Below are 27,165 nucleotides of genomic sequence, written 5' to 3'. Positions count from 1 at the left end.
CCGTCGAGTCCGGTCCCATGCAAGGTCCTCCAGGCGCCCCCCTCCCCCCCCCCCTTCCTCTCTCTCTCTCTCTCTCTCCTCCCTCTCTCTCTCTCTCTCTCTCTCTCTCTCTCTCTCTCTCTCTCTCTCTCTCTCTCTCTCTCTCTCTCTCTCTCTCTCCCTCCCACTTGACGATCTTCCCCATTCACCGCCGCCAGTCCACCTGCCATTTTTCTGATGGCCGACAGCTGTTCAACTCATCCACAGGCCGCCGCCTCGTCGCCCGCTCAAATGGGAAATGTGTGTGTGAGTGTAAGTGTGCGCGTCTAGTGGGTCCGCGTGGGCGTAAAGGCGTAAATGCGCGCGAGTTCGGTCAATTCGATAAGAATCCACCGTGGAATCGACGGGTCCAGGATGTTCCGGGAGGAACGTCCCTCTCGTCGACAGAGTCATTCGCGTCACTCGAGTTTCGGCTTGGCCCACCCTTTCCCCACCGTCACTCGAAGAGCAATCCGTTGGTGGGGTCACACGTTCGGTTCCAGACCCGTTTAGCGACTCTGGAGCTCAAAACGCGTCTAGAGTTTTGGCCGCCTCCACCGGTCTTCTGGCCCACTGTGCGCTGGGCTCTTGGCCGGGAGCGCCGCGTGGGTAGGCAACCCTTCGTCCCGCGCGCAGCTCTGTGTGGCGGAGCAGGCTATCCCTCCGTCGTCGGGCGCTATCTCTCTCTCTCTCTCTCTCTCTCTCTCTCTCTCTCTCTCTCTCTCTCTCTCTCTCTCCATGTGCATGTGTGTGTATGTGCGAGTGTGTGTGTGTGTGTGTGTGGCAGCAATTTGTGCATTTCTCGCCTGCAATGCAAGGCTACGCCGGCTACGCCATGGCTGAAGCCGAAGCCACGCCACTGCAGCATACTGCAGCAGGGGTGGCGGTCTCGCTGGCGGTGCACGGAGTAGGGCTCGACCAAGGGCTCGACCCACACGCCGTTTTAGAAAGTTCAAGTCATTCAAAAATTCTTGAGCGGGCATTATTCGTGCGACGTGTAACACGGCGAAACTTCTTCGATCCTTTTGAGCAACGGAACGAACAACGCGTGCCCGAAAGTGACGTCACGTTAAGCAAATCGTCAAAAGCTTTATACTAAAATTAAAGAAGCGGTTGCTGGTTTTTGTGCATGAATGACGGGGACACAGTCGAGGCGGCTTGAATCCTCGCGGTCTCAAGAAAAGAGCAGAGAACCGGGGATGCTAAAATGTAACGAAATGAGACCCAAACTATTTGTTAACGACGCTGCTAAATTAAGTAGTAGTGTGCTTGTGCGCGAAAATGACCATGTTAGTTGCTCTTAGGTAATTATCCGTGGCTGTGCAGGTCATTAATGAGAGAGGCGGAGGGGTGGGGGCAGATCCAGAGAGGTAATTAAGTGGGCGCTACACTGCTACACCGGAACCGACCCCGGGAGAAGAGAGGGGGGGGGGAATCTCCCTCCAGACATCTCGAACCAGCGAACCGGTGCGGTGCACCTTGCACGAGCATCGGGAAGGTGTAGTACAGACCTCCCCCTCCCCCTCCCCCTCCCCTACTCCTCCCCCCACGCTGCGGCCCTTACGATTTCCAATCTTCATTTCCTCCCCCACCCCGACCATCGACGGAGAGGAGAGCGCCGCGAAGCACCCTCCGCCTCTACCGGCAATCGTCAGCACTATTTCAGTCAATTATATTCGTTGCTTTCATGCGTCTGAATGTTTTCCAAGTAGTTTTTGTTCGAAGCTTCGATGTGATTGCGCCATGTTGCGCCATCAGCGTCAGCCCGTCACTGTGGAATAACGCCGCTGTTCTCGCGTCGCGAACCGCGTCTCAGTGTCAAAGCGGTATCCCCATTTTTTGTTTTCTCCGCACTATTTTGAATGGTGAGACACTGGCGAGAGGAAAAGCGAGACTTTCTCCGAGCAGGGAAGTACAGCCGGTTTGAATGGCGAATGGCGTGCTTTGGCTTTGGCGCCAACAGGCGCTCCAACCGAGCCCTGCTCGGGAACAAGAAAGCGGGCCTTCCCCGGAAAGAGGAACAACCTGTCAGCTTCGGAGACTTCCACCCGAAGGCAGTGGTTCACTCTTTCCTTCCGAGGGTGAAGTCTCTGCCAGCCGGTTGTCATGGTGCTCGCCCTATTCCCGTTGCCCACTGCTCTTTTCGTTGCCACAGGTTGGCAGCGCAACCTTCGGTTCGGCCGCGGCTCGCCACGGCCCGGCGCCGCACCGCCCCCTGTCACGATCAGCCTCATGCGTTCACTAGAAGCTCTAGAAGGCGGCGCCGTCTGCCTAATGTGTTCGCTAACAATCACCCGAAACACGCAGAACACAATCAAAGTGTTGTAACATGTCATTCTAGCGTCCAACATGCATGGCACTCGGGCCGTCTCGGTCAGGAGAAACAGTCTGCCCGCCAGCAGACTCTTAATGGCAGGCCCGCCCGAATTCGGGTGCATTTCTGCGAACGGGCCCGCGGGAACGGTACGTAGAAGCCTAGTCTAGGTCTAGCCGTCTAGCCCTGCCTTTTGATTCGCGACATGTCTCAGCCACAAGGCCACCCGATAAGGAGGCGTTTCTGCCCTGTTTCGCCCTTTCCCTTCGAGACCCCAGCCCTCAGGGCGTCGCAAATGGGGCGGCCTTCCATTCGCAACATTTTTGACATTCATTCCGTTGACGTCATGTGATTCGCACGCACAAGTGCTGCCTCAGCACCATCATGTTGACACTTGGATCTCCATCACAAACTTTGCCTCAGTTATCTTTTTTCCGTTTTTAACACGGCTAGGATTTTCTTCAGGTGTTTCTCACAGTTCTGACTTTGTTATGGTTAGATATTGATTTTTGTTCATATGTGTATTACACAACATGGATAAAGAATATTTTATGAGATTGTTTTGGTATGCATTGATTCTTCTGCATTTACTTAACAATGTGTATTTTGTACTCTTTTATTATGTTTTAGGCTGATGGGTCTATTCGTCGCCTTCGCTTGAAAGTTGTAGCAGGCCACACTTTAGCTAAAAAAGATATTTTTGGTGCAAGGTTAGTACTCTTAAGTACCTTGATGACCTTTCCATAATTACAATTTAAGATTTTTTACTGAAGTTAATGGAGCTCTTATCCTCATGCATTATTCTTTTATTGTAGTGACCCATATGTAAAAATAGAACTCTTAAACACTAACAGTGGAAATGGTGACCCATCAATTGATTCAGTTCTGACTAAAACTAAGAAAAAGGTAATGTTTTTATCTTAAGTGTTAATACTCTTGCTTTTAAGTAGCCAATAACTTTGCACAATTTCATATGTCTGTTTTAGACTCTAAATCCTGTGTGGAATCAGGAATTGGTGTTCAGGGTAAGATATTCACTCATGTCAAGTTTTGAATCTTGCTTTACTGTACTAAATCCAATTCAATTTTTGCTTTTACAGGTAAAACCTGCTGAACACAAGCTGCTTCTTCAAGTATTTGATGAAAACCGATTAACTCGTGATGACTTTCTTGGATTAGTTGAACTCAACTTGCAAAACATCCCATATGAAGTGGAAGGGCGTAGCATTCCATCGAAACATTATCTTCTTCTGCCTCGAAAGTAAATATCAGGGTTGGTTTGAAATCAAATCTCAGTTTTAATATCTTTTTAGATTTTTGACACTCTTGAACTGCCTCTTTTGTAGCAATAGTACAAGGTCTCGTGTAAGAGGGCACCTGGAGCTGTATCATGCTTGGATGAGAGAACCCGGTTTGGCCACTTCCCCAGAAGAAGGCACTGGTCGTTTAAGGCGTCTCTCTGAAAGGAGCTCTACTGACAATGAAAACACATGGGAAATGGTGGAAGCAGATCAGTCATATGTGGAGACTGCAGCACAGGTACGACCCCTAGATGAAACCGAACCCAACTCAGAACTGAGCGAGACTGTTGGTCCTCTACCAGAGCAAAGTGATGGAGAGTGGGAGGAAGTTGAGCCAGAGCATTTAAATATTTCTCTGACGGTATGTCATATCTGAGTGTGCTGTGCTTGGGTCACGTCCAATTCATCATTCATGTTTTGTTAGTACCACACTTTGGGTGCCCTGGATCCTTCAGTTGAAAAAAAAAAATGAATTCATTCTTCCTGTATAATACTGGGTTTGCTTTTGTTGGTCTTGTACAGAATTTGCCGTGTATTTGTAGCTTTATATCGTTGGTTCACAATTTCATTATTTTTATCTGCACTTTTTTTTAAAAAATGTGTACACACTTACTCCTTTTACATTTTCTCCATTGTTCTTGTTTTTAGCCGGTTCAACCAAATAGTGATTCTCTTCCACTTCCCTTGGGCTGGGAGGAAAGGCAGGATGGAAATGGAAGAACATATTACGTGAACCATGTTGCCCGTACAACTCAATGGGAAAGACCGTCTGTAAGGTGAGTAAAATTTTCCCAAAAAGAGTATTCTTTTTTAATGAGACTTTAGTAACATATTCTCTTAATGAATAACTAATGTTTCTTTCCAGTGAAACTACTGCTGGAGCTGACCAAGTTGACATTGCTGCACTAGAATTTCAGAGAAGATTCCATATTAGTGCTGATGAAGTGGATCACAATCAAAGAAACAGTGTAACTTTAAGCCAAGGTAGTGACTGCGTCGACAGTCCTAGCTCTTCTAGGAGAGAATCTAGCAGTGTAAGTGTGCTTTGTGCAAATGAGTTGCTTTTTGTCTCAGCCGTTTTAGTCATTATTTAAATTTCCCTAATGTTTTTTTTTCTTTTTAGGTTCCAGCTTCCTCAACTGAAAGTGGAGACTCAGGCAACAGTACATCCAACTCAGCTACTAATAGTAATTTAAATTCCAATGATGACGCATCTGATGCCTCGACTCAAACCCAACTTCATGCAGATCACTGTGCTGCTGGACTTCCTCCTGGGTGGTCGATGCAAATAGCTCCCAATGGCCGTATGTTTTTCATTGACCACAATGAGAGAGCAACATCCTGGGTGGATCCAAGAACTGGGCGTGCTAGTCCCATGCCATGTACACCATGCGCACCCATTACTTCCCGACAGCATCCTGGAGATGAACTTGGGCCTTTACCAGAAGGGTGGGAGGAGAGGATTCATTCAGATGGAAGGATCTTTTTCATTGATCATAGTAAGTTTGATGTCACAGGTCATTTGTATCTTTTTTGATAGCGGTATACAATATTGTCTTCACTCACTGTCATTCTGTTCCGTTTCAGATACAAGGCAAACACAATGGGATGATCCAAGATTATCCAATCCTCAGATAGCTGGCCCTGTAAGTAAAGGACACCTTTGAACATCTTTTAAGAGTGCTAGATATGCTAATTAGACTTCACAATTATTTTCTTGCATTTCTTCTCTTTTGCAGGCTGTTCCTTATTCTAGAGACTATAAGAAAAAGTACGACTTCCTTAAGTCTCAACTACGAAAGCCGGTAACTATTCATCCAAATCCATATCTTGTACATTTTGTTCCCCTCTAGGCCGTATAATTAATAGTAATAATTTACTCTTATTTTTCAGAATAATGTACCTAACAAATTTGAGATAAAGGTAAACAGGTCCAACATCTTGGAAGACTCTTACCGAATAATTAGTACAGTCAATCGCACAGATCTTTTGAAAACAAAACTTTGGGTAGAATTTGAAGGAGAAGTAGGCTTGGATTATGGAGGCTTGGCACGAGAATGGTTCTTTTTGTTGTCAAAAGAAATGTTTAATCCGTATTATGGGCTCTTCGAATATTCTGCTATGTAAGTAGATTTTGTGCCCCTCACTGTCTTTTGGAATACCTCTTGTACCTTCAACCAGTTCCTCTCTTACCTTTTTTTTTCTAAATTTCAAATCTTAGGGACAACTACACGCTTCAAATCAACCCCCTATCTGGACTTTGCAATGAGGAGCATCTCAGTTATTTCAAGTTTATTGGACGCATTGCTGGGATGGCTGTCTACCATGGCAAACTGTTGGATGGTAAGACCCAGTGGTTATGTACCACACCTATTGGTGTTTCATGAATTATGTATCTGTATTGTGGAAATCTTATTTCAGCTTTCTTCATCCGTCCTTTCTACAAAATGATGCTGGAGAAAACGATTGATCTTAAAGATATGGAAAGTGTGGACAGTGAATATTATAATTCTCTTTTGTGGATTAAGGAAAATGATCCCACAGAGCTAGAACTAACGTTCTGTGTTGACGAGGATAGTTTAGGTCATACATCACAGCGAGAACTGAAACCCAATGGTGCTAATGAACCAGTGACTAATGAAAACAAAGATGAATATATAAGGTTTGTATTTCCTCTGAACTATTTCTAATTCAATGTTTTTTTGGAATCTCAGTTCATGATTTGATGTCCTTTTCTCCCTACAGTCTTGTGATAAAATGGCGATTTGTCTCTAGAGTGCAAGAACAAATGAACGCCTTCCTCAATGGTTTCAGTTGCCTTGTGCCCCTAAATTTAATTAAGATTTTTGATGAAAATGAATTAGAACTGCTGATGTGTGGTATCCAAAATATTGATGTCAAGGATTGGAAGCAAAATACGCTCTACAAAGGAGATTACCACCCTAACCATATTACTGTTCAGTGGTTTTGGAGGGTAAGAAATAGTGGTCTCTTTTTGAAAATTTTTTTGTTGGAATGTTTGTGATAGTGTCTGCTTATGTTTTCTTTAAGGTGGTTTTATCTTTTAACAACGAAATGCGCTCCCGCTTACTTCAATTTGTAACTGGCACGTCACGAGTACCAATGAATGGTTTTAAAGAGCTTTATGGCAGTAATGGTCCTCAACTATTTACCATAGAAAAATGGGGGAAACCGTCCAATTATCCAAGAGCTCACACATGGTATGTAGCTTTCCCTTCATTTTTTCCACAAAAGTACTTTGTTAAATCTGTCCTTGCGGCAGTAACCCTTGCAGCAGTAACTCTTATATCTGTATTTCTTTCCAGTTTCAACCGGTTGGACCTGCCTCCCTATGATGATTATCAACAACTTCGAGACAAGCTTATTAAAGCTATTGAAGGATCGCAAGGATTTGCAGGTGTGGACTGAGTACAGTTAGAAAAACACATAAAATAATGTAGATTTGTAATATTTATAGATTTCATATCAGACTCTGTTATATGTATTATTGGCGATGAAATAAGGCAGGTTAGCTTATCCTCTTACATGATTATTTATGATCTCTGATCACTTCAAATGTTAAATATTATTCTACTTAAAATTATTTTCACTATAATGAAATGCTTTTATGAAGAGACGTGGTTGGGTTCTTGACTCTTTATCCATCCATTTTATTGTAAGCCAAGCTAATTTCAATCTATATTCTTTGTGCAATATATTTGTAATTAAGTTACATACTTGATTACACATCTTCACTGTTGTCAAACATAGACACTTTGTTCCGAGAGTCATGGTTTGTTCACTAACGTGTTCATGCAAAAACCTTGTTAACTACACATTTTTATTGAACCAGCTTTTGTGGTAAATTGAGTCATAGTAGATTATATTTTCCATGAGTGAATTGAGCAGTGTGATAGTCCCTCTGTTTATTTTTTATGTCTTGAGCAATGTGTTTTTATTATTCTTCATCCACTGTTCGGCTTGTTTTCTTCTTTTATAATGTCAACTTTTAGAGTGTAGACCTAGTGCTAACAGCCATACATTGTTTTAGTACTTGAAGTACATGAAACGCTTTTATTCCATTGAAGCCAATTCTGAGACCCTAGGGTATCAACAGCATTACTTGCTTTTTTCATAAATCTGTTTTGAGATAATTCTCCATGTCTTGTAGCGTAGAATTTGTGGGTACGTCTTGACATGCTTTTATTAATGTCATTGTAATATGAAGGGTTCAGTTTCTAAAGTTCAAAGCCTTCTTAAAGCTGAAACTTTGCACTGTCATCCCTTTCTTTTCTAGAAACTTTATTCTAAAATTGTGAGCATTTTGACAAAATTTGAGCATAGTGATGAAACTACTATCTGAGCTTAGTGACAAAATTATTGAAACATAACAAGCATCAATTTAATCATGAAATTTTTTTAACATTTTTTGACTACGTCTGCAACCAAGGTATCTAGTTTTTAAATTCTAGCTACTGTTTGTTAGATATTTTGTATAACTTTTAAAAGTTTACTGTTTAATTTATTCCATTGAAGTAACACCAGAAGCAGAGAAACTTTTACTTTCCTCCCACAAATTTGTATGCGCTTTAGAGACTTCATTTTTTATCTTAGCATTGAAAGTAGTCAATTATAATTTAGACTTGCAGATGCCTGGCTTCTGTATTCTCCTATAATGCCCAGTTCTAAAAAGTTTCTCCATTGTTTTTAAACTTGGTCCTATAATCCATTCAATTACTGAATCAATTACATAGTGCCTCTCAGGAATAACTGGTAGATATAGACACATTAAATCATCCTTGTCTGTGTTAAAGGGAAAGTCCGTCTGTATGAAGTCCCGACGTATTTAATCATGTTAATACATTCCGGTATTTGAAGGAATGCTATAGTTACTTTTATATCTATATATACTATTACTATGTTTAATTTTAGGCATGTCATCACTCTAAACCTTTTATAATGTGATTCAAGGCAAGGTCCTCATCCTCTGCTGGCTCAAATGTAACGCTTTTGAGGAATACTGATCTTTTACTGAGGCAGAGAGTTTGAAATTGCAACTGGTGCTAGAACCACTACACCAGCCCCACTATTCTGTGATGCTCATTTTTGTAGTGTATATACTTGTCTTAAGAATTAGTTTAAGCTCTTGTATTCAGATGTGTAAATATTTGCACCAATATTTTTCTCGGAAATCAATGTTTCTGGTTTGTTTTATCTTCAAATTTTTATGTTTTAATGTTACGTGAATGTTGTGGTTGGTGCACTTTCAGGACAGCCACTTCTGTTTCAAACAAATGTTTCCTCTCTATTTCCAGTCCTAAGAAAACAAACCTTAGTTTGTTCACATCTGGACATCTGTAGTTTAAAGAAAATGGATCCTGGCACAAAGTCTTTTGTAGTCAGCCAAATTTTGCCTGACAACACTTTTTGCTTTATTAATTTTCTCTCTCACTTTCAAAGACAATTCCGTTACAGTGATGTCTTTTTCAGTGCAAGGGGGAATCATGTTTAAAATTGGTGTGACATCAGGAATATGCAATGTAAATGTATCTACAGGTTTTGGATTCTGCTTCTTCTTTGCCTGCCTCTATAGCTTGTCATGCAGGATAAAGTTAAGCTTCAAGCCATGTGCAGAACATTGTGCCTAAATTTTCTATTAAAAAAAAGTTTATTTCCTGTACTTTTCATGGCTGTAGTCATGTTAATCATATTTTAACTATCATTATTATGTAATAAAATGAGTTCTATTATAATTGTTATCGCTGTTGTTATCAGAATTGTTATGTCTACTATGAATTGGGATCAATTATTACTCTTGAAGTGTATTAGATAAAGAGTGAGCTTTCTTGGGAATATATTAGTTTCCCCCACCTGAAACTGGCTGCATTCCTGTTCAACCCCCCAATTTCTAAAACGCTTCACATTTGCTGTGGCAGTTCAGTCCCTTCTTAAGGTGAACACCACGAACCGGTGGCTTAGTCGGCAAGAGCGTCGCCCAAATCTTTTCATGAGTTTGGTTCCCAAACTCTAAGTTTACCTCACTTCACGAACTCGAAGAATCAGGTAACCAAACATGTTTGGGCGGAGACACACTGTGTGAGGAGATTGGTTCAAATCCTAGGTGTAGAAATGTTTTCCTCATAACATAAGCGCCTGGCTTTAATAGGCGCGAAGCACACACACTCGCCTTTCCCTCAAAGAGTGGAAAAGAATACCTGCCGTGGGCTCCCACCCCAAGCGTGTCAAATGGGTGGCCTACCTTGGTGGCGCTGCTCTCTCTACTCTTTACCTCTAAGATGCAAAAGAGTTCCCGCCGTCGGCTCCCACCCCAAAACTTGAAAACGGCCCAAATTCAAGTATGTTCTGCTGGGGCACTCTCTTAAGACTCCTGACACTATTTCAAGGGCCATTTCGGCCCTACACGATATTTTCCTGGCGAATAACTGGGCTGCTTAGAGCATGCATGCGTAGGTAGGCAACCATTGGCCACAACCACTTAAACTCAACTAGCGTCACGGGAGAAGTCTTTTTGCCGCCCAATAGTACGCTAAGGTTAGGATTTTTTTTTTCAGTCATCGAAATAGTGTCAGGAGTCATGAGGGAGTGTTGTGCTCTAGCACAACATATTCGAATTTGGGCCATTTAATGTTTTTGCCAAAACGCGAAAAAACCACGATGTAGCATTTATTTGTTTGGGATGCTGCCTTGCCTCGCCCCGCGTCCTGATGGGTCGCGATCCTAACCGACGAGCAAACGCCGCCGGCGATAAGGTGTTCTTGACCCGGGGCGTCGACGTCGAGGTGCACTCCGGGGTGGCGGTCGCAGCGGTCGCGAGGCAGGCAGTCGCGCATCCTTCCTGCCGCCGCCATGGCCGCCACCCACGTCCTCATCGCCGTCCTCTTCGCCGTGTTGGTGGCGGGGACGGCCGCGGCCGCGCGCCCCGGGAGGCAGGCCTCGGACACCGCCTCGGACACCACCGACGGCGTCCTGGACCTGCTGGCCGGCTTCATGCCCGACATCATGGGCCTGGTGAACGCGCCCGAGCTCTCCGACACGCTGAGCATGGCCAAGGAGATCGTCACGAGCAGGTGGACGTCGAAGGAGGTGTTCAAGTCGGATTTGGTGAGTGGTGTGCGGCGCACAGTGGGCCAGTGGAGGTGGCCAAAACTCTAGACGCGTTTTGAGCTGCAGAGTCGCTAAACAGGACTCGAATCGAACGTGTGACCCCACCAATGGATTCCTCGTTCGGAGAGCAATCCATCGGTGGGGTCACACGTTCGGTTCGAGTCCTGCTCAGCGATATAAAACGTCCATTTAAACTCGGCTTTATTTTGGGGCGTCAGAAAACAGCCGCACTGGTGTCCGAGGCGATCCGTCGCAACGTGCCTGGCAAACTGACGGACAAGGTGAAGGAGACGGCCAGGGCGGTCACTAGCAGTGCTGCCGAGGGTGCGGCGCGGTAAGCTCTCCGTTCCCACCGTCAAACAAACGAAAAACTCCACGAAAAATTCCACGAAAAATTCCACCAAAAATCCCCAGTTTCTCATTCTTTATTCCTTTACTTAGGTATTTCCCAGGGGGCCGGCGGGCCCAGAATTCGTGTGCTCGTCCCAAGTCGTAAGTCTCCCTCCATAAAACTCACCGCATCAGTGTAGGCCGCAGGGTCACACCCAACTAGTTTCTCCAATTTTTTTTAGACCTCGCATGGCGTACTGCAAGGATGAGGACGAGTACGACGAGGAGGACGAGGCCATGGACTCTGAGGACGAGGAGTACAGGCAAGCGTTCGAGCGGATGAAGTACGTTCCCGGAGCAGACGATAACTATGCCAGAGTCATGATTGTACGTCGAGGACGCACAGCGCGCCTATCTTGTTACTGGCTAGAAACACCCGCATTTTTAAGACTTTTACCCTTTCTAGGCAATTTTACTCACTATAAACCGCGATTCAAAATTGTCCTCTCATCCGTGCAACGGACGTTTCGTTTTGCTTTCAGCTGAAGCGCGATGCAGAAGCCTTTCTAGACACTCTAGACAACACGGGCCCACTGCCGCAGGAGTTGTAAAGCGGGGTCATCAACTTCCTTACCCATGCTACAAGATTAAACTACCTACGATTTACCTACAATACGTGTTCATCACTCTACATTTCAACCCAACTCTGCAAAAAAAAACTGAAAATAAAAATAAAAATAAAACAACGACGTGGTGGTCAGAGGATGTGATGGTCCACCGGGTAGTAGTAGTTGTCGTACTCTTCGATGAGCACGGGGTGGTCGACGAGGGAGGCCGAGTCCACCACGACCACCACCGGTTCGACCACGTCGACCACGTCGACCACGTCGACCGGTTGCAGGACTTCGACCACTTCGACCGGCTGGTGCACCTGGACCGCGTCGTACACCTCGACCGGCTCGAGGAGCGGGATCGGTTCGGGCACCTCGGCGGGCGGCAGGTGATGATGGCCTGGCTCGTGGTGATGGACATCCACCGAACGCCGGTCAACCGAGTGCGGCTTTTCGGTGGAGCGGGGGAGGAGGCCGATGGGCACGAACGCACCCACCGGGAGGATGCCGTCGACCGGAGGCAAGCTGCCCGCTGGCGGAGCCAGGGCGTCCACCGCCCCGAACACCTTGTCGAGCACCTTGTCCACCACGCCCTGCATTTAGACTGATTCAAAGTGGCGAAACGGACACTCGGGGGGAAATTCCCGGGCCACGCACGGGCCGCGCAGTCGGCCAGCAGACCGGCGGCGGCGGCCCAAGTACTAGACGCGTTTCGAGCACCAGAGTCACTAAACAGGGCTCGAACCGTACGTGTGACCCCACCAATGGATTCCTCGTGCGGAGAGCAATCCATTGATGGGGTCACACGTTCGGTTCGAGTCCCATTTAGCAACTCTGGAGCTCGAAACGCGTCCGGGATTTTGTGACCGCCTCCGCCGGTCTTCTGACCCACTGTTGGCCGGCCCATCATTTGGCTCGAGAGAGGGCGAAAACAGTTCCGAGAAAAGCCGGGAAACTCACTCGGATCTTGGGCATGGAGGCGGACGCGCAGCACGCGGCGGCTGCCAGCACCAGCAGCACCGCCCGGTGCGCCATGTCTCCGTGAATGCTGCGAATGCGACTCCGACTCCACGGCCAGGCTCGGCCAATGGACGATGGCGGTTCAAAGCCGCTTCCCGTGTTTTCCCGCCGCGGCCAGCACGGCCAGCATCGCAGTGCGCGGCCGGCGGAAACGGACCGCTTTTAAAAGAAGCGTCGTTTTCCACGCGATAACAGGCCACTTCCGCGGAACCAAACGCACGCGGCGAAGACGGCGCCGCCAAGCGCCGCCAAGACGACGGCCGGCTCACTCGTCGCCCTGTCTCTCTCGCACCCCTGCGGGACGCGGCGGGACGCCCCACGAGTGCGAGAGAGACAGGGCGACGGATCGAGCCTCCGGACGCGGGCGACTACTGCGACGCGGAGTGGTGGGGTCACAAGTTCGGTTCGAGTCCCATGCTGCAACTCCGAGCTCCATTTCTCAGAGAAATCACCGTATAGACCAGCAATGAAAGCCTCTGCGAGTCTCCGATCCGGGTGTGAAACATCGAGAGTCTAATTCGCAGAAGCAGGCCACTGTCGCACGCAAATCGCTTCACTTCCTCGTGGAGGCCAAACTCCAAGAGCCCTCACCAGTGTAGCCGCTGACTCACCGACCAAGTCGTGTACAGTAACTCTGTGCCGTCTGCAGGCTAGCTTAGGAGGCCGAAAGTAACGCTACGTCACGAAGTGGTGTCTGTCTCTCTCGTGAGGCTTCCCGTCGGGGCGCGAGAGAGACAGGGCTGAACGGTAATGCAGGGTTACCAAGGACGAGTCGCTAACCCTCGCGTTGTGAGGTTGGTGTCCGGCATGTCCTGTGCGGGGCGTGCGGGGCCGGGTCCGGGGGGCGGAGGGGCCCCCCGGGGGGTAGAGGGGGCGGCGGGGCCCCCCGGCGCCGAGACGGGTTTTCCAGCGAAGACCTGCAAGTCGGCTTATAAAGAAGCCCCCCCGGCGTCTGGCCCCACAAGTAGTGACCGCCTCGACAGATTCGGAGCTCTCTTCACACTCACTGCCCCTTCGCGCTCTTCGCACTTCGCGGTGTCCGTGCCAACACGCCCTCCAACCTCCACCGGCCAACTCCCGCCAACCAGACAACCATGGTGAGCAAAGAACAACGAGTTTCAAAAATACACATATCAACACAGAGTGCGCATGCAGCCAGAAAATCTGTAGCAGGGTTTTTACAAAGTGGATCAACTTACAACCAGTAGTTTGTTTATTTAATGGTTACAGTGCAGTGCTTTGCTCATAGTCTATTGACCCCTGGGCCTGGGATGACCACACGGTAAAAACGGTTCCTTGTTTTCCCAGGAACTCCCTGGAAATCGCCTATGTCTCTGCCATAGGCTTCCTCAATAAAAAAACAGGAACCGTTTTTACCGTGCACACGTGGTTGAACATGCTGTTGATTTTTTTCCTGAGTGTAGAGTAGAACTGGAATGAAATATACGTACTTTGAGGGTCAGTTTTTCGATCAGCTTGTTGTAACATTCTTGTCAGCTAAAATAAAACAGATCTGCATTTAGTTACTTTGTCACATGATCTTTTTCGTCACCTGTTATCCTGCTCCTCGGTTGCAGACCCAAATACAGCAGTAGTCAAAAGTAGAAACCAGGCCTAGACAGAAACGCGCGCGTAAACCGTCCGCGGCCAGTCGAGCGATTTCGCTGCCCGCACTTTTCGCTCTGTCTCTCTCGCACCCCAGCAGTACACTCCGCGCGTGCGAGAGAGACAGAGCGCGGAGTGCGGGCGGCGGAATCCCCGGCCTGGCGGTGCTGGCGGCCACCCCAACAGGGGCCGTGGGCCAGCCGTGGGAACGGCGGCCTTGTTCTCGTGGCGGCGGCAGGGCCTTGGCGCTGGGCCTTCCCCGCCTTGCCTCCGCGTGACCCCGGCCGACCCCAAGACGCCGCCGACGCGAGGAGGCCGCCGCACGTTGGGGCAGACCACCGGCGCCAGCGGCGGAAACTCTAGACGCGTTTTCAGCTGCAGAGTCGTTAAACAGGACTAGAACCGAACGTGTGACCCCACCAATGGATTCCTCGTTCGGAGAGCAATCCATTGGTGGGGTCACACGTTCGGTTCGAGTCCCAGTTAGCGACTCTGGAGCTCAAAACGACCGCCTCCACCGGGTGGCCCACAGTGCGCCGGGAGCCTGCGGCGTAGGCCGGCCCGCCGCGCACGCCTGCGCCGTTCGGTCCCAGTTGCCTACCTCAAGGCGCTCCTTCCGAACCCGCCGCCCTAGCGACGCCAGCGTCAGGTTGTTTTCCTCCGGAGCGCGCCCTCCCCTCCCCTCCCCTCCCCTCCCCGAAGAAAGTGCCCGCGCCCTCCGGCGATGGCGGTGGCCGCGGTGGCCGCCGGCACGTACGCGTTGACGTCATCGCGATCCTGGGTCACCCCGACGCGCAAACAAGTCCGTCCTACAAACGCGGCGTGACCGGCCGGTCCCGGGGCGTGACGATGATGATGACGACGGTGACGTCGGTTGCAGGCCGTGTCCGTGCTGCCCGCGCTGACGTTGCTGCTGGGCGCCGCGCTGCTGGCGCACGCCGCGCCGCGGCCCCAGGACGCCACCACCAACAACATCGTGCGGGACTCGGTGACCGAGGACGACGGCGAGAGCTTCGTCGCCGGCCTCATCCTGGCCGTGGCCCGCGACTGGGACGAGGGCCGCCAGGACGCCACCGAGTTCATCCGGGCGGTGCCCGCCGTCACGGTGAGGGCCCTCTCTCTCTCTCTCTCTCTCTCTCTCTCTCTCTCTCTCTCTCTCTCCTCTCTCTCTCTCTGGCTGAATTTCTCATAGACTCTGTGACCGGCAGGTGAACGGCACGACCTTCGGCCCCACGACCCACCCCATCAACGAGTCGGGCCCCATCAGCTTCTCGGCGCCGTCCACCAGGTGAAGGAGCGCACCGCGCACAGAGCGACAAGCGCGACAAAGATGCAGCGACGCGACGACGCCACTGCACTCGGGGTTCCCCCGCGGAAAACAACCCGCAGGCCGCCAGGCCGCAGGGACTCGATGTGGAATAACGACTGCAGACTGATTCCGAGAGTCGCTTTCGTCACGCCGTCTCCCTCGCTCCCAAACGGGACGACCCACGAGTGCGAGAGAGACAGAGCGACGGAGTCCTTCTCTGCAGTTCACGCATTGCATCAGCCTGTGACTCCCGCTAGACGCGCGAGGCGTGTATCTTTTATTTATTCAAAACGTAGGTCTGTAGGTTTTGATAAGACTTATCGTACAAAGTAAGGACAAATTGTGATATTGGCTAAGGCTGAGGTAGGATTAATTAAGGAGACCTCTCCACTGCCATGAGAATGAGTGAGTCAGTGTGTGAGTGAGCGAATGAATGATTGAATGAAGAGGCGACGTGTTCATTCCAATGAGCACGGATTTGAGTTGTATCGTCCATCGTCAAAATCGAAATAAATCACTTTGACAAAGAATGCTTGGGTTCTTAAAGTATGTATTATATATATACACATTACAAAATTGCAGTCTATGTACAAACTATGACTATACCTTAGCATAACTCAGTTCGTCGACACTTCTATTATTTAATAGTATTCAAAAGACTAATGTTGAGTATCATGAAAATGGAATGTTAAATAAAAACCACGATTCAATGTTAACTTCTGCTGCTTCGCTATATCATTAATCAGCGCATAACCCTTAAAATGACGTCACTTACACTCTGGGATCCACATTTTAGTCGAGGTACAAAAGGACACAGCTGAGACGTAACGGCATTCCAAGCCCAGACAAAACTGCCTCTCGCGTCCTCGCGAATCTACTTTACTGGGGATTCTAATGAGACGCTAAGGTCACCCAGAGCAAGCCTCCCACCGCGAGCCGGACGTCAAGTAGCGGTGACATGTCCAAATTGAAGGAAACATTCTTTGGAGGGGGAGGACCATTGAACTGAAGGCTCCGTTGAATGAAGTGAAGGTCTTTGGCAAGATGTGATGACGCGAATCTCACGCGTATTTCGGCATCGTGGACCTTTCAACACGGCCGGACCCCATCGTTTTCGCGCCATTCGCGTTCACTTCCGCCGTCAATCTGAATCTGAATCCGTGCTCCGCGGACGTCGTCGTCGTCGAGAGGTTCAGAGTGGCGCGGCGGCGAGGGCGGAGGCGAGGGCGGAGGCGAGGGCCGAGGCGAGGGCCAGCAGGCCCAGCCAGGCCGGCGACGAGGCCGCGGACGACGCCCCGCCGCGCACCGCCACGTAGCCGTCGCCGCGCGGCCACACCGCCATCTGCGCGCGCACCCACTCCACGTGGTCCACCACGCTCGTGTACACCGTGGGCCGCGCGTTGGCCCCGCAGCCAGAGCCCCAGGACACCGTCCCGGCCAGGAAGCCGTTGCAGACCAGCGGGCCGCCCGTGTCGCCCTGCAAGCAGCACAAGCAGCACAAGCAGTGCAAGAGGCACAAGGGGAGGCTCGGACGCACAGTGGGCCAGAAGATCGGTGGAGCGGACAAAACTCTAGACGCGTTTTGAGCTCTAGAGTCGCTAAGCAGGCGACTCGAACTGAACGAGTGACCCCACCAATGGGCTCCTCGTTCGGAGAGCAATCCATTGGTGGGGTGACACGTTCGGTTTGAGTCCTATTTGGCGAATCTGAAGCCCAACACCCGCCCGGGATTTTGGGTTTGACCGCCTCCACCGGCCTTTGGCCCACTGTGGGACGCGTCTCGGACGCCTGCGAAGCGGCGGGTAGGCAGCCACGCAACACGCACGCGCTCTACGGGCCGCGCTACGCGCCGGGCGCCTCGGTGGCCCTCGCTCCGTCTCTCTCGCACCCCGCGGCGCCCCGCGCGTGCGAGAGGGACAGACAGGTGCCGGGGAAGGCCCAGCTACTCACCACGCAGGCGCCGACGCCGCCCTTCTGGTGCGCTGTGCAGATGACGCCCTTGGGCAGCACGCGGGGCTCGAACATCTGCAGGCACATCTCCCTGTCCACGAACGGCACCTCGGCCGACAGCAGCGCGTCCGCGTCCTGGGCCGTCTGCGCCTGCAGTGCGACAGAGACAGACATAGATAGCACTGGGTAGCACCCGGCTCATTCCGAGCGAGGTCACTTATTGCCTCACTACTCGCAGGGCGCACAGTGGGCCAGAAGACCGGTGGAGGCGGCCAAAACTCAAGACGCGTTTTGAGCTTCAGAGTCGCTAAATGGGACTCGAACCGAGCTTGTGACCCCACAAATGGATTCCTCGTTCGGAGAGCAATCCATTGGTGGGGTCACACGTTCGGTCCAAGTCCTATTTAGCGACTATGGAGCTCAAAACTCGTCTAGAATTTTGGCCGCCACCACCGGTCTTCTGGCCCACTGTGGGGCGGCCCGCAAGGGTGCGAGAGAGACAGAAACGAACCGGGAAAGATCGTCGCTCCGTCTCTCTCGTACTCGTGGGGTGAGCCGTAGGGGTGCGAGGGAGACGGAGCTATGCTCACCGTGTTGTTGCCCCAGCCGCTGACGACGCACGTGGAGGCCAGGTCCGCGCGGATGCCCCCCACTGGAAGCGGCACGGCGCCCACCCGCCCCAGTCGCTCCACTGGCAGGGCCGTGCTCAGCTGCAACGAGACGGAGTCAGCACGGACGGACGGACGGACGGACAGGCAAACAGACAGACAGACAGACTCACCGTGAGCAGGGCGAGGTCGTGGCGCTGCTCCCTGGAGCTGAACTCGGGGTGCCTGGCGATGTTGACCACCTTCCTGACGGCGGTCTCCACGTCGCCCTCGTTGAGCGCGGACCGGCGGACGGCGCCGGCCACCACGAAGACGGCCTCGGGCGCGAGGGCCGCGCCGTACGAGAAGCACCTGGCCGCCGTGAGGACGTGCCACGCGCTGATGACGGCGCCGCCGCAGACGTGCTGGTTGGCGGCGGGGGAGTAGAGCCGCACGGACGCCTGCGATGGGGGGCAGAGACGGGCAGCGTGACGGCGATACCCCGCGCGCACAGTGGGCCAGAAGGCCGGTGGAGGCGGCCAAAATCCCGGGCGCGTTTCGAGCTCCAGAGTCGCTAAATGGGACTCGAACAGAACGTGTGACCCCACCAATGAACTGCTCTTCGGACGAGGAGTTCATTGGTGGGGTCACACGTTCCCATTTAGCGACTCTGAAGCTCGAAACGCGTCTAGAGTTTTGGCCGCCTCCACCGGTCTTCTGGCAAATCCACTGTGGTGATACCCCGCGCGCCAGCGACAGGACCAACGCGGAGTATCGCCGGCAGCGGCCGGCAGCCTCACCTGGTAGTTGAGCTCGCCCAGTTTGACCGCCACCGCGCCGTGCACCAGGGGCCGCCACTTGTCCAGGATGGCGCGGCCCTCCGACAGCGTCAGCGGCGTCCCTGCAGCAGGCAAGGCAGCCGGGGCCACGAGTCAGACTCCTCAAGGATCGGGACAAAAAAGGGCGGCCGGCCTTCGATCCTCCATACACCATTACTCAATTACCAGCCGGGCCGGCCCACGCACGCAGTGCACTGGGCGGAGGCGTCCCAAGTCCGAAAACGCGGCCAAATGCCGTCCATGCGGGGCGGGCCCTTTCGGACGCCTCCGGTATGTCGTGGTAACATTTAGAAGGTCGGCAGTTGGCCTGCACAGCAGTATCACCATGCTTACGCAGTGGCACCCCTTTCGGTACCAAAGCGGGCTTTCCTGCCCAGCTTTCGACTCGCCGGTCCTCTCCTTGCCACTCCTCAATCCTCCCCAGCTGTGTACTGTCTGCAGCAATTACACGAGACGGCCCACGCCCGGCGGGGGGCCTCTCTCTCTCTCTCTCTCTCTCTCTCTCTCTCTCTCTCTCTCTCTCTCTCTCTCTCTCTCTCTCTCTCTCTCTCTCTCTCTCTCTCTCTCCGCTGGCGACTCAAAGCCACCGGCAGAGACAGGCTTTCTCATCGCAGGGCTCCCGAATTAAGGACCTACTTGAGCATACCGAGAGCGTCCGCTGCGTTGCGGGTTCAACTCTCCGCAAAAAAAAATCACCTTTTATTATTTTTTTCTTTTTCGGAAATTGCACTTTTAGCCTGAGCTTTGTGGTGTAAACAACAAAGTCGCACATGAAACTGACCTGCGACCTGCAAAATGATGTCACAATGTCAAAATGTCCGACGAGCTTGAGGCAGGACGCCCCGGAAGCCACGCGGCCTCATATCCGTTGGTTTGCGGCCTGTGGCGCGCTGTGCCCGGCGATGCGCGCCGCCCTATGATTCATTAAACGACCACCGACAGAGAAAGAGAGATAGAGAGAGAGACCCAAGTGGCTCCATCCAAGCAGAAAACGGCAGTGGCCATGCAGACTCGCTGTGTTGTTCCTGTCGAGGCCGTTCAACATTAACATGATAAAGTTTTCGCGAGCTTTCATTTTTGTAGGTTAGGTAAGGTTAGGTTCGCCTTTTTCCTCTGTTATTCCCCTTGCACAGTTTCGAGAGGAAAGCTGTGGAAAGATCGAGCAACTTTACTTCCCAAAACCTTTAAAAAAAAAAAAAAAGAATGAGAGAAGGAAACAAACGAAAGCCGACTTGTCGCGTGCGCCCGATGCAGCAGGGTTATTGGAGCCGTTTTGTAGCATCACTTGATTACCGAATTACGCCACTGTGAATTACGCACGGCGCGACACGGGAATGGGAAGGAAATGGGAAGCAAGCACGACATGCAGCTGGCAGACACGCTCCACTGGTCACGCCGCGTCCGTGAGTGTGTGTGTGTGTGTGTGAGTGAGTGTGTGTGTGTGTGTGTGTGTGTGAGCGTGTGCCACCCGGCACGGGGTGATAGAGAAGACAGCAGCCGTGTGGGTGGTGGCACCCCGATTAAGCGTTTATACTGTACTTTCTCAACAACAAAAAAGGTTTTAAATTTTTGTTTTTGTTTAACTTATTGCATACTGCAGCATAGTCTTTATCAAATCATAATATTTTGGCCGACATTGGTTGGAAGTGTGCTGTCATGAGTTCGATTCCCATAATCATCATCATCATCATCATCACGTCAGCAGCAGCACCAGCAGCAGCAGCAGCCCTTCAGCGGGTGTCTACAGCAGCCAGTAGTGACTGCTGTGGTAAAAACATCCCGGCGGGTGAGAAGAGAATCCTCGAATGAACAGTCTGGGACTTCCTGATTGATCCAAGCGGACACTAAGCCATAAGTCACGGCAGGCCGCCCCGCCCCGCCCCGCCCCGCCCCGCCCCGCCCCGCCCCGTCCATCCTGGCCGCATCCTGCCGGTCGCGTCGGCGTGACCGGGTCGGCCCGGGTTGGCCCGGGTTGGTTCGGGTCCGTTCCACGCGTTCCACGGTGGCGCCTGCAGAGTGCCTCCCCTTCCGGTCCGTAAAAGTGACCGCGTCTGGCCGCGCGGCCCGGCAGCTCGTTCCAGCGGATAGGGATCCGTTCCAGTGGCGTGCCAGTGCACTGCCAGGGACGCTCCAGTGACCACGCAGAGACCACACAGTGACCGTGCAGAGCGGCCGTGAAGGAACGTACCCAAACGTCCTTGGGTCCCGCCCAAATTTTTTTTCCCCAGGGGCCCCCCGGGGGGAAAAAACCCAAAGAGACCTGACTTCCGGCGTTGACCCCTGAGTTTCCCGTCGATGCGTTGTCCTGCCGGCGCGGTAAAACTCAGAAGACACCCGAAAAAGACTGAACCTGCGTGCCTGCTTTCGAACCGCGGCCGCCCACGGGGCCAGAAGGCCTGGGGCGCCTAACCCCAACCCGCGGGCCCCAGACGCTGTCTTGAACCGCTGTGCCCGCCGGCCGGGTTTCGGAGTGAACTCAGTGACACCCCGAGAGACTGTCAGACCTGCGTCGCCTGCATCTGGCTCGCGTCCGCGCGTCCACAGTAGGCCAGAAGACCGCCGCGGGCGGCCTAAACTCCAGACGCGTTTTGAGCTCCAGAGTCCTGAAGGGATTAACCGGTGTACCACCAATGGATTCCTCGTTCGGAGAGCAATCCATTGGTGGGGGTCACGCGTTCAGTTCGAGTCCTGTTTAACGACTCTGGAATACTCCGAACCTCGAGACCGGTGACGATATAGCACGATAACGCCTAGAGTTTCGTTACAGTATGCGTCATTTTCGCTCCTTTGCAGGACTTGCAGGACACTCGGCCGGCGGTCCAGGCCGTCACACCAGATTGTGTTTCAAGGCCGGGGAATGGAACCCGCGCCGCGCTGCGTGGAGTAGCCGGGTGGGGCGGGGCGGGGCGAGCGGGGGTGTGGGGCGTGGCCCGCGTTGATGATACCACCGCAATGTCCTTACCCGGCAACTCCGTCCAGGCAGATACCACCACGGGGAGTGCACAGTGGGCCAGAAGACCGGTGGAGGCGGACAAAACTCCAGACGCGTTTTGAGCTCCAGAGTCGCGAAACAGGACTCGAGGCGAACGTGTGACACCACCAATGGATTCCTCGTTCGGAGAGCAGTCCATTCGTTCGGTTCGAGTCCCATTTAGCGACTCTGGAGCTGAAAACGCGTCCGGATTTTTGACTGCCTCCGGCCCACTTCCCCTTCATTGTCTGGATTGATTCCTGCCCCTGTGTGATCCAAGCCATCAGCTCCCCCTCCCCCTCCCCCTCCCTGGCACCGGCCGCCACGACGCGACGCCCGGCGACGCCTCCCCCACACCTGTGTCGGCGGGGCGCTCCGCCGAAGGTGCTTTCAAATCTAACGAGGGTGGTCACGGACGAGCTTCCCAGCGCACTTGTTTGGTTGCCGCCTTTAAAAAGCGTGTCCGCTCACACTCTGAAAAACGAAGCAGGAAAAATAACTATGAAAAAAATCTATGAAAATAGGAATGCAGATTCACACACCTAGAGCGTCCGTCAGTGTTCGACAAAGGGTTTGCCGGCCAGGGCACAGTGGGCCAAAAGAATAGTGGAGTTTGGGCCAAACCTCTAGACGCGTTTTGAGCTCCAGGGTCACTAAACAGGACCCAAACCGGACGTGTGACCCCCTCGTTCGGAGAGCAATCTATTGGTGGGGTCACACGTTCGGTTCGAGTCCCATTTAGCGACTCTGGTGCTCAATCCGCGTCCGGGATTTTGGCCGCCTCCACCGGTCTTCCGGTCCACTGTGTGACTGCCCAGGGACCCTTCCGAGCCAATCCAAAGCCCTTTGCAGTGCAGTGCCTTGCAGTGCAGCTCCTTGACGCGAGGGCCGCAGGGCTGAGGGGCTCCAGGGCTGCGGGGCCGCAGCGCAGGCGTGCCTTATTGGATAATAACCATCCGATTGAGCAGCGCGGCACACTGTAGATTAGCATAGACTGTGCGGCACTGGAGCGGGACTATTCAGACATCGAAAAACATTTGCCAGGTGCCGACTGTGCGAACTTAGAGGCCGAGACTTAGCTAGAAACTTAAAATGCAACACTGGGGGCGAAAAAAATGCCGCCGCCGGCCGGTCTCGAACCCGCCACCTACCGGCCGCGGAACACGACGGCGACAGGAACACCAGCAGCAGCGGCACCAGCAGGGCGACGAGGGTGGGCGGTGGCGGCGACAGTCTCTGCGGCGGACGCGGGGGGCCTCCCCGGTGGGTCGCAAACGTCCTCAGTCCGTCGCACATCATCACCCCAAAACACACAGACGCGAATCCGCACTCACACGCGCACACACACTGTCACGCACTCGCGGGGTCCACCGGCGCGCAGCCACGACGCGGAGGCGGTGAGGCGGCTACCCTGGCGGCGGCTAGGACGGAACTGAGTCGGAACGGGGAAGGACGCCTCGCCGCCGCAGCGCACCGCCACGCCGCGCCGCCACGCCGGGCCGCTCCAGGGCGGCGGGCAGCGTCGCGCGGCGAGCGTCGCCATGGCGTCGCGACGCCCGGGGCGACTCGCTGGCGACTCGCACCCACGCACACTGCGTCACGGAGTCGCGGACCGCGGCCATTCGAAAAACGCGTCAACTCACAGAAAACTTAAACAAACAAGCAGAAATAACAACAATGGTTTGTTGTAAAAAAAAAACCCACTTTTAAGATTTGTTTGAAGAAAATTACCGAAGGAAACCCTGTGCAGGTTTTGCCACTGTGTAGGGCGTGCAGCATTTGCATCGGTGTGTCATCACCTGGGGGCTCCACGTGAGCTGGGGGTTGCTCTGGAGATTAGGCGAAGCAGAGCGAATAGGGAGTGACACTGCCAGCATCCGACAGCTAAATTTGTGTTTTGTAATAGGTCGGCGTGGCCGTGGCCCTACCGCAACCCTACACAGTGGGCCAGAAGACCGGTGGAGGCGGTCAAAACCCCGGACGCGTTATGAGCTCCAGAGTCGCCAACCAGGTCTCGAACCGAGCGCGTGACCCCACCAATGGATTGCTCTCCGAACGGGGAATCCATTGGTGGGGTCACACGTTCGGTTCGAGTCCCATTTAGCGACTCTGGAGCTCTAAACGCGTCTAGACTTTTGGCCGGCTGCGCCGGTCTTCTGGCCCACTGTGCATCGCCTACTTGAACTTGAACTTGAGAGACGCGTGCGAGTCTTCGCCGCTTCGATTTCCGCGAGGCACCGATAGGCTGCCTCTGCAAACCGACACCCGACGCGTCTCTCTTCATAATCGACTGCCATTCGACACCAAGGGCAGGGCCTGCGCCGGCCTGCGCGCGCACCGTCCCCCTGAGCAAGCCACCAGCAGACTCATTCCGAGAGTCGTTTTCGTCGTTCAGTCTCTCTCGCACTCATGGGGCGTCTCGTACAGGTGCTGGAGAGACAGAGCGACGAAAGCGACTCCTGGAATGAGTCTGCAGTGTCCGTCGGAACCGAACCGCGAGCCGCGAGCTGCGTGCGGGCTGCAGGTTGGGGGTGGGGTGGCCGGTTGTGGGCGAAGACACCGTAAGTCCGACTGCCTGTCCAGGGCGTTGCCATGCGGTGCTCCCTGCACTTGCTGCGATCCCTCACGCCGCCCGCATCCCATGACAGTGTAGCAGGCTGCTGCACCCGCATCTCGCCGCACCGCACCGCCGAGGTCCTGAAGGCCCAGAGGCGAGCCCAGAGGCCCCCCGGGGACCCCGGCCGCGTACCGCACCGCGCGGCCTAAGGACCCTCCGAGTCGTCTCACACGACTTAAGTGACTCACAATACGGCGTTCTGCCGGCGGCGATCACTTGGCTGGTCGGCGGCCGGCCGGCGTAAGTCTCTCGGGGCGCCCGTCGGAGATGCGTGGCTGTGCCTTGGCCGCCTTGGCAGTGTCGGGGCGTACTTCGATGACCTCGGCGGCCTCTTCCTCTAGAAAGGCCCCCTATCCGACGGTGTCGACGCCGAGAGTGGTTCTCAAGCCAGCTTCTCAAGTTCAAGCTGTCGGTAGGCTAGGTTAGAGTCTAGAGGAGCGGGTAGTTGGGTTGCCTAGCCCACCGGCGTCCGCGAGCGTCCGCAGCCCAGGCGACGGTTCAGTAGCAAGCGTCGACAGCGCGGGGCGTTCAGTTCAACTGGCGCAGAAGAACGGTCTGGTTTCGCCAAGTAGCGCATTCTTGCACGTCTCTTTTGTGAATCCATCAGAAAGACCAGTTCGGGCCAGTTGCATGTCGTCTCGGGTTTGACGAGGAGCGGCTGCAGAGGCAGAGCTGGGTGCGACCGCGTCTCTACTCCACGCGCTGCGCGCTGCACGGGGTATCTCCGGCGACAGCGTCGCCGTGTGGAGTATATCCACCACTGGAAGGAGAGGCCGGACCTCTCAGGAAGGAGGCGTGACTGCAACGATTTCTAAACTCTTCCAAACTTAAAGTGCAGCATGTGCACTTTAAGCGACTCTTGTATTACCACCACAGGTTTGAGATTGTTGTCGTTGTCGCCCTCGTTGTCGCTTTCACCACGGTCTTGAGTTATACTTCCACGCTACGATGGTAAAATAAGAAACAAAACGTACCGTATTTACATGTATTTCATTTAATGGAATAACGTCGAAAATGTACATGAGGCTTTCACATTAGGGTGGGCCGTGAAACACGATTTTTCGATATCGCAAACGTAATAGCGCGCCAAAGTTACTTCATGGCAATACAAACTCAACGCGATCTGGGGCAGGTCTGTAACTTAAAGCTTGACCCTCGCGCATCGACGTTGAAAATTCGAAAATTCGACTTTTACGGGTTTTTCTAAAAACATCCATAGAAACTGAACCAGATGTCCAAATGATGTTTGCGAGACGGAAATGGACACGTCTGATCATGCTTTATCAGTTTAAGACCACCGGGACCCTCTCCGAGCAGTAGGGGACCGATGGGAGAAAATTACAAAATTACAATTTTTTTCCGTTTTTTACAAAATGCAAAAATTGCCTTCAGGGTTTGATACGGCCATCCTGACGTCACCGTACCCGAACCATACCCCGAATCATCTTCTCTAAGGGCCCCTTTCCCGTTTTAAGCGCAAGGGGTACTCCGGGATCCGTTCACACGTTAGGATTTGGGCGCCAAAAACACATGTTTTACTAAAAATGCAAATTATCGGTACTCAGGGCACTGTAGGGCACTCGTCTCGTCCGTATGAACTGCAGTGACTCAGAATCGATTACTAGATGGTGTCTTTGCGTCGCAGGAACCCACCAGTATATAGACAATCGGACGAAGAGACCTTTAGAACGCTATTTACGCTGTAAATCTCGTTAATCTAGAGTTAAAACGTATTTGGCTCGTCTGGATTAACGACAGAAGGTCGCTGCACGTATACAGGTTATTCTTATCCATCGCATAGGTTGTAGGTGCCTGTGACGCAAAGACACCATCTAGTAATCGATTTTGAGTCACTACAGTTCATACGGACGAGACGAGTGCCCTAAGTACCGATAATTTGCATTTTTAGTAAAACATGTGTTTATGGCGTCCAAATCCTAACGTGTGAACGGATCCCGGAGTACCCCGTGCACTTAAAACGGGAAAGGGGCCCTTAGAGAAGATGATCCGGGGTATGGTTCGGGTACGGTGACGTCAGGATGGCCGTATCAAACCCTGAAGGCAATTTTTGCATTTTGTAAAAAACGGAAAAAAATTGTAATTTTGTAATTTTCTCCCATCGGTCCCCTACTGCTCGGAGAGGGTCCCGGTGGTCTTAAACTGATAAAGCATGATCAGACGTTTCCATTTCCGTCTCGCAAGTATCATTTGGACATCTGGTTCAGTTTCTATGGATGTTTTTAGAAAAACCCGTAAAAGTCGAATTTTCGAATTTTCAACGTCGATGCGCGAGGGTCAAGCTTTAAGTTACAGACCTGCCCCAGATCGCGTTGAGTTTGTAATGCCATGAAGCCACTTTGGCGCGCTATTACGTTTGCGATATCGAACAATCGTGTTTCACGGCCCACCCTATTTCACATGCATAGCTCTCGCTTAAGAGAGCAAAGGCATACAAGAAGGAAGCACTACATTCTACAGTAAACATGAAATAAATGTAATACTGATTATGTACAATCCTAAGATAAAAATAAATTAATGGATCTGCTAACTACGGTAAAAGAATCTCAA

At 52.3% G+C, this 27,165-nt stretch overlaps 5 protein-coding genes across 10 annotated transcripts; 3 read left to right on the top strand and 2 right to left on the bottom strand.

Moving 5' to 3' along the window:
* Positions 1-2,244: 2,244 nt before the first annotated feature.
* On the top strand, positions 2,245-9,510 carry LOC117650434 (E3 ubiquitin-protein ligase NEDD4). Of its 3 annotated transcripts, none has more exons than XM_034393863.1 (17): positions 2,245-2,481; positions 2,963-3,042; positions 3,148-3,238; positions 3,319-3,357; positions 3,433-3,593; positions 3,679-3,994; positions 4,282-4,409; positions 4,499-4,667; positions 4,757-5,132; positions 5,221-5,279; positions 5,373-5,438; positions 5,527-5,756; positions 5,855-5,976; positions 6,055-6,295; positions 6,379-6,607; positions 6,685-6,854; positions 6,960-9,510. In XM_034393863.1, exons 1-17 carry the CDS (start codon positions 2,368-2,370, stop codon positions 7,060-7,062), a joined length of 2,694 nt encoding a protein of 897 aa, XP_034249754.1. In that variant the 5' UTR covers positions 2,245-2,367; the 3' UTR covers positions 7,063-9,510. The 3 variants fall into 3 exon arrangements, with proteins under 3 accessions (XP_034249754.1, XP_034249772.1, XP_034249762.1); XM_034393881.1 differs by having other exon boundaries at positions 2,247-2,481; positions 3,679-3,871; XM_034393871.1 differs by lacking the exon at positions 2,245-2,481 and adding an exon at positions 2,564-2,826.
* A 987-nt stretch (positions 9,511-10,497) lies between these two features.
* LOC117654166 lies at positions 10,498-11,834 on the top strand. Of its 4 annotated transcripts, none has more exons than XM_034400386.1 (5): positions 10,498-10,755; positions 10,977-11,092; positions 11,200-11,250; positions 11,331-11,411; positions 11,631-11,834. In XM_034400386.1, the coding sequence occupies exons 1-5, from the start codon at positions 10,501-10,503 to the stop codon at positions 11,632-11,634; spliced, it is 507 nt and encodes a 168-aa protein (XP_034256277.1). In that variant the 5' UTR covers positions 10,498-10,500; the 3' UTR covers positions 11,635-11,834. The 4 variants fall into 4 exon arrangements, with proteins under 4 accessions (XP_034256277.1, XP_034256276.1, XP_034256275.1 ...); XM_034400385.1 differs by having other exon boundaries at positions 11,331-11,432; XM_034400384.1 differs by having other exon boundaries at positions 11,331-11,475; positions 11,631-11,761.
* LOC117654167 lies at positions 11,810-12,846 on the bottom strand. Its single transcript, XM_034400387.1, has 2 exons — positions 12,660-12,846; positions 11,810-12,292 (listed from the first exon to the last, which is right to left on the bottom strand). The coding sequence occupies exons 1-2, from the start codon at positions 12,732-12,734 to the stop codon at positions 11,846-11,848; spliced, it is 522 nt and encodes a 173-aa protein (XP_034256278.1). The 5' UTR covers positions 12,735-12,846; the 3' UTR covers positions 11,810-11,845.
* Positions 12,847-13,654: 808 nt separating this feature from the next.
* Positions 13,655-16,349, top strand: LOC117648412. The gene is made up of 3 exons (XM_034390920.1): positions 13,655-13,816; positions 15,205-15,429; positions 15,533-16,349. The coding sequence occupies exons 1-3, from the start codon at positions 13,814-13,816 to the stop codon at positions 15,614-15,616; spliced, it is 312 nt and encodes a 103-aa protein (XP_034246811.1). The 5' UTR covers positions 13,655-13,813; the 3' UTR covers positions 15,617-16,349.
* On the bottom strand, positions 16,275-23,396 carry LOC117645701 (trypsin I-P1-like). Its single transcript, XM_034386036.1, has 7 exons — positions 23,132-23,396; positions 18,971-19,071; positions 18,365-18,631; positions 18,174-18,293; positions 17,584-17,733; positions 16,970-17,110; positions 16,275-16,292 (listed from the first exon to the last, which is right to left on the bottom strand). The coding sequence occupies exons 1-7, from the start codon at positions 23,277-23,279 to the stop codon at positions 16,275-16,277; spliced, it is 945 nt and encodes a 314-aa protein (XP_034241927.1). The 5' UTR covers positions 23,280-23,396.
* Between the last annotated feature and the right edge of the window lie 3,769 nt (positions 23,397-27,165).

The sequence above is a fragment of the Thrips palmi genome, unplaced genomic scaffold (assembly GCF_012932325.1).
Source record: "Thrips palmi isolate BJ-2018 unplaced genomic scaffold, TpBJ-2018v1 HiC_scaffold_10, whole genome shotgun sequence".
In the NCBI taxonomy this organism is placed as follows: Eukaryota; Metazoa; Arthropoda; class Insecta; order Thysanoptera; family Thripidae; genus Thrips; species Thrips palmi.
The sequence above is the reverse complement of the archived record's forward strand: the minus strand, read 5'-3'. Positions and strand labels throughout refer to the sequence as shown.

Coding starts and splice junctions, on each gene's coding strand:
- LOC117650434 (XM_034393863.1), top strand. CDS start 2,368: ATGCATGGCACTCGGGCCGTCTCGGTCAGGAGAAACAGTCTGCCCGCC. Junction 5,757..5,854: donor CTCTTCGAATATTCTGCTAT/GTAAGTAGATTT, acceptor TTCAAATCTTAG/GGACAACTACACGCTTCAAA. Junction 6,855..6,959: donor TATCCAAGAGCTCACACATG/GTATGTAGCTTT, acceptor ATTTCTTTCCAG/TTTCAACCGGTTGGACCTGC.
- LOC117654166 (XM_034400382.1), top strand. CDS start 10,501: ATGGCCGCCACCCACGTCCTCATCGCCGTCCTCTTCGCCGTGTTGGTG. Junction 10,756..10,976: donor AGGTGTTCAAGTCGGATTTG/GTGAGTGGTGTG, acceptor TTGGGGCGTCAG/AAAACAGCCGCACTGGTGTC. Junction 11,093..11,199: donor GCTGCCGAGGGTGCGGCGCG/GTAAGCTCTCCG, acceptor TCCTTTACTTAG/GTATTTCCCAGGGGGCCGGC.
- LOC117654167 (XM_034400387.1), bottom strand. CDS start 12,734: ATGGCGCACCGGGCGGTGCTGCTGGTGCTGGCAGCCGCCGCGTGCTGC. Junction 12,293..12,659: donor CCTCCATGCCCAAGATCCGA/GTGAGTTTCCCG, acceptor GTCTAAATGCAG/GGCGTGGTGGACAAGGTGCT.
- LOC117648412 (XM_034390920.1), top strand. Junction 15,430..15,532: donor GGGCGGTGCCCGCCGTCACG/GTGAGGGCCCTC, acceptor TGTGACCGGCAG/GTGAACGGCACGACCTTCGG.
- LOC117645701 (XM_034386036.1), bottom strand. CDS start 23,279: ATGATGTGCGACGGACTGAGGACGTTTGCGACCCACCGGGGAGGCCCC. Junction 18,294..18,364: donor ACGACCTCGCCCTGCTCACG/GTGAGTCTGTCT, acceptor GTCTCGTTGCAG/CTGAGCACGGCCCTGCCAGT. Junction 17,734..18,173: donor GCGGCTGGGGCAACAACACG/GTGAGCATAGCT, acceptor GTCGCACTGCAG/GCGCAGACGGCCCAGGACGC.